General features: G+C 55.2%; 1 protein-coding gene and 1 long non-coding RNA gene across 4 annotated transcripts; one reads left to right on the top strand and one right to left on the bottom strand.

Moving 5' to 3' along the window:
* Nucleotides 1–12: 12 nt before the first annotated feature.
* Nucleotides 13–818, bottom strand: LOC102152598. Its single transcript, XR_005366704.1, has 2 exons — nucleotides 586–818; nucleotides 13–389 (listed from the first exon to the last, which is right to left on the bottom strand). It is a non-coding gene; the product is annotated as an uncharacterized LOC102152598 (long non-coding RNA).
* Nucleotides 734–5,440, top strand: LOC119863907. 3 transcript variants are annotated; one of them, XM_038552221.1, is made up of 3 exons: nucleotides 734–1,203; nucleotides 3,373–3,813; nucleotides 4,580–5,440. In XM_038552221.1, the coding sequence occupies exons 1-3, from the start codon at nucleotides 1,192–1,194 to the stop codon at nucleotides 4,880–4,882; spliced, it is 756 nt and encodes a 251-aa protein (XP_038408149.1). In that variant the 5' UTR covers nucleotides 734–1,191; the 3' UTR covers nucleotides 4,883–5,440. The 3 variants fall into 3 exon arrangements, with proteins under 3 accessions (XP_038408149.1, XP_038408148.1, XP_038408150.1); XM_038552220.1 differs by lacking the exon at nucleotides 734–1,203 and having other exon boundaries at nucleotides 1,210–3,813; XM_038552222.1 differs by lacking the exon at nucleotides 734–1,203 and having other exon boundaries at nucleotides 1,210–3,806.
* The last annotated feature ends 1,009 nt before the right edge of the window (nucleotides 5,441–6,449 follow it).

Genomic DNA, 6,449 nt, shown 5'->3' on the forward strand with positions numbered 1-6,449 from the left:
GAGTTAAGTCTATAAAACAAGAAAAGCAAGCTTTAATGGCCCAGGGTGGGGATGAGGTTGGTGTCGCTTGGGCCCAGGGAATGTGGCTGGGTCCCACTGTGCTTGGAATCCAGCACTGGGGTGCCTGAGGTCCTGGCCATACGAGCCCTCGGTGGTGTATTGGTGTGTCAAGGCTCTCCTATTCTTGCCCTAGGGCAAAAGGCCATCCCGGCACTGAGACTTGACTCCCCAGCCTGTAACATGGCACAACAGTGGTAACTGTTCATGACTTAGGGCTGGAGGGGGCACCGCATGTGGGGAACACCCGGCTTGGTAGCTGACAACAAATGCTAGTCTCTTCCCTCTGAGCAGGAGCGTCGGGCCTTGGACAGAAGCCGAGGATGATGGCTCTGTGGGGGAAAGCGGGCATTCAGCCTAAGCAAGTCTTCTACCCTCTCACCTCTTGCTCCCTGGGGAAGACTTACAGAGGAAAGGGGGCCGAAATCAAGTGTCGAGAGCAGAGACCCAAGGGGACTGAGGCACCCAGGTAAGCAGGGGGCCAGGCAGCCCTGGGCAACAGCATGGATCCTTGGGGCCCCTCCTCACCTTCCATGGGAGGTGCTGGGACCCTCTCTGAGTCTCTGGGCACAAGTCCCTGAGCCAGCTCACTGGCCTTGTCACGGAGAGCCGATCTGATTCCGGAAGATGTCTGCCTCCTCTTTGTCTCCCCCCAAGTCTCTGGGGAGATCTGGATTAAGCCGAATTAGAGGCAGGTGATGATCACAGGTGTTGGGCGCTTGGGCAGGAGTCTCCATGGTAACCATCTCCATCTGGCTTTCTTGCCTGGCACCAGGCCTTGTGACTTCACGGTAGAATCTTCTCTGACAGGTAGAGGGGGACTTGCCAGGGTGAAGAGCAGGCCAGGAGGAAGGGACCTGCCAAAGGCAGCTTTGTCTTTTCAGCCAGAGTTTGAAGATTAGCTTTGATCACGTCACAGCTGGGGGCTCCTGCTGGCTCCAGAATGGGTGCTGGAGGAAGTGATGAGGGCATAGCCTAAGTGGCCTTGGGCTTGTGCCACTTTGCCTAGCCTCTCTGGAGAGCAGGTGGGTGCATGCCTGGCCTCCATCAGCCCAGGACCCACAGGTGAGGTGGAGCCAGGACCCAGGCGGGGAAGACTCAGATGTGGGTGAGCTGCTGAGCCAGCACCACTGGATGGCAGGAAGGGTAAGGCCTTGGGGAACCCAGCCTCTGCAGGGACACCGCAGTCATAGTGATGGGCTTCTCTGCATAAGCTGCTCAGGAGGAAGTGTCAGGAGAACCTTTGTTGTTGTGGCCAATCCCTTCACCTGCACAACCTGCCATCTGACCCACCTGTATGTCTTAGTGTCCTGGAGCAGGGAATGAATCACCACAAACCAGGTGGCTTAATATAACACAAATGTATTCTTGCACTGTTCTGAAGGCAGGTTCCTTCTTGGGGGGTCAAGGACAATGTGTTCCCTGCCTCTCGTTTCTGGTGGCTCCTGGCGATCCTTGGCTCTCGGCTTGTGGCAACACCACTTCAGTCTCTGCTCCCAGTGTCATATGATGCTCCCCCTGTGTCTGTGTCCAAATTTCCCTCATAAGGACAGCAGTCATTAGATTTAGGGCCACCCGAATCCAGTATGGCCTCTACCTCAACTTGATTGTATCTGCAAGGAGTCAATTTCTAAATAAGGTTGCATTCACAGGGACCATGGGTACTTATCTTATGGGGTACACAGTTCAGACCACAATACCACATAGGTCATGGTGAAAAGAGCACAGGCTTTGGAGTAGGGCACAGTCAGCCTCACACCCTGGCACCACATCTAGCCTGTCTTGTTTCCTGTGCCCAGCAAAGCTGGAACCAGGCTCCTGTGGACTGCCCAAAAGAGAGGACTGCAGAGGTCCCGTGGGGTGTCTGGGTAGTGGCAGAAACTTAGCACAGGTGGCCCTGAGCTGGGCACCAGGACTCGGAGAGGGGCCCTGGTCCCTGCTCTTCAGGAACTCTCGCTCTGTGGGACCCTGGGCTCTTACCCAGGGTTAGGACTTGCAGTGGGGACAACGGTGGTTAAGCTGCACACGAGGAACTAGGTCACATACATGACCACATGGCATGGGGTTGGGGAGGAACCTTAAGGCCAGAGGCCCCAGCAAGGATCAAGAAAGCCAGAGCCAGACCATAGGCCCTTCCTGTAGGACTGAGAGTCCACAGAGTCCCCTAGGCCTCACATGTACGCATGGGCTCTGGGTCTGACCCTGACAGTCAAAGGTGGAGGATGCTGACAGGTCTCCTGGGCATCTGAGTCCCCTCTGGGCCTGGGAAGGAATTCCTCACTCCCCTCTCCAACTGCCCTGTAAGACATATCTTCCCCTTCCTGTCAACATGGAGTCTGGCAAGGAATTTGTTTTTAGCCAAACCCGGTTTAATATTCTCTTCCTCCTCCTTTCCCTCCCACCTTCTATTCCTTTATTCCTCTGTTTGGTACCTGCCATATGCCAGGGCTGTTCCAAGCTCTGAGAATACAGGAGACAGATGGGTCTTGCCTCAGTGGAATTTGTAACTAGTGAGATGAGAGACATTAATCAAGTAACCATGACAATGAATGTTTCATAGCAGAGGAGGGGGTACTCTGGATGAGGGGCATTGGGGTAGTGGGAGTCAGCAACAGAGTGATGCAGCTAAACCGGGGGAGTACAGGATGTGGCCTGGAGCCAAGGGTCGAAGTTGTCAACCAGGGAAAAGGCAAAGGAAGAAAGTCTAGGCAAGAGAATTAGCATGTGCAAAGGCCCTGTGGCAGGAGGCTGCTTGGCAAGTGAGAAGGACCAAGAGGTCTGTGTGGCTGGACAGGACAATGAAAGGAACGTGAGATGACTTGAGAGTCAGCAGATTACCCAGTCATTCATTGGAAAAGTATCAATTACAGGCCTGCAATGAGCCAGAAGCACCAGACAGACAAGACCACCATACCCCAGAACAGGCCGGCCACAGAGCAAGAACATTCCAGTGTGGGAGGTGTGAGGGGTGGAGGGAGGCGGGGGTTAGAAAGGCTCCTCTGAACTGAGAGGAGGAAGGCAGACCTGGGCATAGGCTCTACAGCTGGGCCAAGCTTGGCATGACCGAGGAAGGACAAGGAGACAGGTGTGTACAGAATGGAGTGAGCAGGTAGGCAGGGTACTGGTGGTGGCAGGGCCAGGTCCTCCAGGGCTCTGGGTAAGCCTCTGCTGGATTCTAATGAAGGAGACTTGCACTCAGGTTTAGGCTTTGGAGGGAAGGACCCCTCTTGCTTCCAGTATTGGCAGGAATGGAGAGGAGGCTCAGGATTGGGGAGCTGGGCTACCATGACTGGTGGGACACCCTTCTCTTCCCAGTCATCCCAGAAGAGCAGTGAGTCTGAGCCCAGGCTATCAGTCTCCCGGAGCCACCTGGAGGACGATGGCTCAGAGCCCCGGCCCCAGCACCTACAGGCCAGCCACTCAAGCAACAGCGGGCCTCTTGGTAGCCTTGGCCTCTCCCATGGGTCCCCGTTGGCCTGGGAGTACCTGCCCTTCTTCCGCACCTATGGGAAGCTCCTGGCTGTGGAGGAGCCGGCCTCACGGCCCCAGGTATGCAGGGACCGAGGTGGAGACCAGAACACGCCTGAGGACCTGGAACCACCCAGCGGGTTCTTCCCTCACTACCGCTCCAAGGAGGAGAGTTTCCCCTGCCTGGGCCTTCCTGGTGGATCCTGTCAGAGCTCCCAAGAACTACGCCTCACGAAGGAGGCACTGGTTGGCTGTTTCTGCAGGTTGACAGGCAGCTGCAGGTGCTCCGTGAGTAGGAGAGCAGCCCTGGGGCCCCTGGACCCCCTGCAGGCCTCCGCCCCAGGGCCCCACACAGTAAGCCAGGCAGGACCCCTATGGAGGTCCATGGGGGCTCCTGGAACAGTGGGTACAGAGGCTGTAGGCAGACCAGCTCGCTTAGTCCCCGTACTTGGTGGGGGTGGCCTGGGGAATGTGTTCAAGCCCCTTGAGCTGCAATTTCCTGCAGAAGAGAGGCAACGGTAGAGCTGCTCTTAGAGCCACTGTGAGGGTGATGTCCAGTACTGTGGTCACACGCCAGGCTTAGCCTCTGTTCCCAGATAGAAACATCTGCTTAGTCCTCATGTCTCGCTAGGCACCCAGACAGATACTCCATGTACATCACCTCACTTGTCCCAGTAAGTGTTATTCCCATTTTATGGATGAGAAAAATGAGCCTCAGAGATGTTAAATGACTGGCCAGAGATGTCGCTAGCAAGTGCTGGGATCTGACCCCTAGCCTGTGCCCTGTCACATCACAAAGCTGGTGCCATGTCATGACTGCAAAGATGGAGCAGGCAGGATGAGTGGGTTCCAGTCCCAGATACACTCCTTCCTGCTGGGAGGTGCAGAGGGGTGAACAATACTCTTTACTGCTCCCCAATCTGCACAGGCATGCAGCCTGCCTGCTGCCCCCACCGTCCTGGAGTTGCAGACACAGGGCCAGTTCTGGATTTCCAACTGAAGCTGTGAGCCTGGCTGACCATCTTGCTGACCATCTTGTCTCCTTCCCACACAGGCTGTCCTGGCAAGCCCAGATGTTGTCCCCGGGTCCTTACATTCACCACCCTGCTGCCCCATCCTGCTGCTCTCGGCAGGGTGCTCCCGTGACAGCAGCCCGACTGTCCCCCTCTCCAGTGATGCTGCCTTCAGGAGCCAAGCCCTTTGTGCCTCGGGATTCGTGCCTTACTACAGAACCCCAGAGGAGGAGCTACACACCAGCCCTGGGCCTCCCACCTCTCCATCGGGGAGCGGGGGGGCCCACAGGGGAGCTGCCCAGGCCTGGTGCAGCCATAGTGTGAGGGAGCAGGAGCTGCTGTGAGCAGCAAGAGCCACCGAAGAATGGAGCCTAGTACTTACTTACGAGCAAGAGGTGAAGGTGGCTGGGGGTGAGGCTCCCTGAACTGGCCTGGGACCCTGTGTGTCAGTGTCTGTGACCCACACAGGTGTCAGGAGGAGCCCAAACACTGGCAGACCTTTCCAGCCTCCTCTAAGTCTCCTTGGGTAGGGGCCCCAAACAAGAGGGCCCTGTGCCCTGACAGTGTGCAGCCTCACACCCTGGGGGAGTAGAGGGGAGATGCTCAGCCTGTGCCCCCATGCAGCCTCGGGAAGTGACCCTGCAGCTCCGGGTGCTCTCCTGGCCCTCCTAGCTAGAAAAACTGCCAGATGACAAATGGCAAGCAGCAGCCCCAAAACAGCTCCAGAAAGGGGATGTCTTCCTGGCCCAGCACTCAGGCCTCCCTAAGGTCCTGGTTCTGCTACAGCATGTCCCAAGGTCAGAGGGAGGGAGCAGGGTCACCCAACAACCAAGGGATACAGACCAGAGACTGACTGACTGACTGACTGACTGACTAAATAAATAAAAAAATAAATAAATAAATAAATAAATAAATAAATAACTTCACTACGAGGGTTGGAATTGATGCACTAATGGGGTTCTTTGGAGAAATATGGGCAGCTTCCATTTATTGAGCATTTGCTAGGTGTTGGGCCATCTTTGTAATCCTTAGGGATAGATACTTGTGTCAGCTCCATTCTCCAGATGAAGAAACAGGCTCAGAGAGGTAAATTGCTTGCCTGGGCTCACGCAGCCTGCAAACAGTGGAGCTGGGATTCATACCCAGGTCTGTCTGTCCTTGGGGCCTAAGTATATAAAACTGCTCCTCCGTGAGTCTTCAAGCCCCCCTCCTCCCATCAAGCCCCCCAGGGGGGGGCCCACCTTGCCTTTCCTCCTTGCTCCCTTTCCTTCTCCAGCTCACTGAGCTTTGGAGAGGCAGACAGGGGAAAGAAACCTAACACACATCTACATGAAGACCTGCCTTCCTGACCTCTGGGGATAACGTTTCCTGGTATTCCTGCCTGACCCCACACCCCAGACGCACCCATACCATGGTGGATGGCCCTGAGGCTAACGCCCATGGTCATGATAACAGCACATGCTCACCCACCCCACCCACTCCTGGGGCTGTGAACCGTGGCTTCTGCCCCAGTCTCTTGGTACCAATGTTCATAACCACTCTTCCCCGTGACCTTGGGTTCATGTCTCCTCCCCTCTGACCCACACAATGCCTAATAGCTGGATCCTGTTTGTTCACCCAGGAGGACACCCTCAGCTGCAGTCTTCCTGAGGATGGCAAAGTTGAAAGGACGCTTGAGAGAAATCAGTTGGCCTTGCTTCAGTTGTATTCAAGAATTTCTTTTTAAAAATGCTTTTTTTTAAAAAAAAATGCTTTTTTTTTTTTTTTTTTTTTGTATTTCTGAGGCACTCGTATGACTTCTCTGTGGGCTGGGTTAACAGTATGGTGAAGAAATTTAGGTGTCCTTGCTGGAAGACTCCTTGATCTTATATTTGGAGGGGATGATGGGTTGGTCTTTCCCCTGTTATGCTC

Source organism: Canis lupus, chromosome 11 (genome assembly GCF_011100685.1).
Source record: "Canis lupus familiaris isolate Mischka breed German Shepherd chromosome 11, alternate assembly UU_Cfam_GSD_1.0, whole genome shotgun sequence".
Classification (NCBI taxonomy): domain Eukaryota; kingdom Metazoa; phylum Chordata; class Mammalia; order Carnivora; family Canidae; genus Canis; species Canis lupus.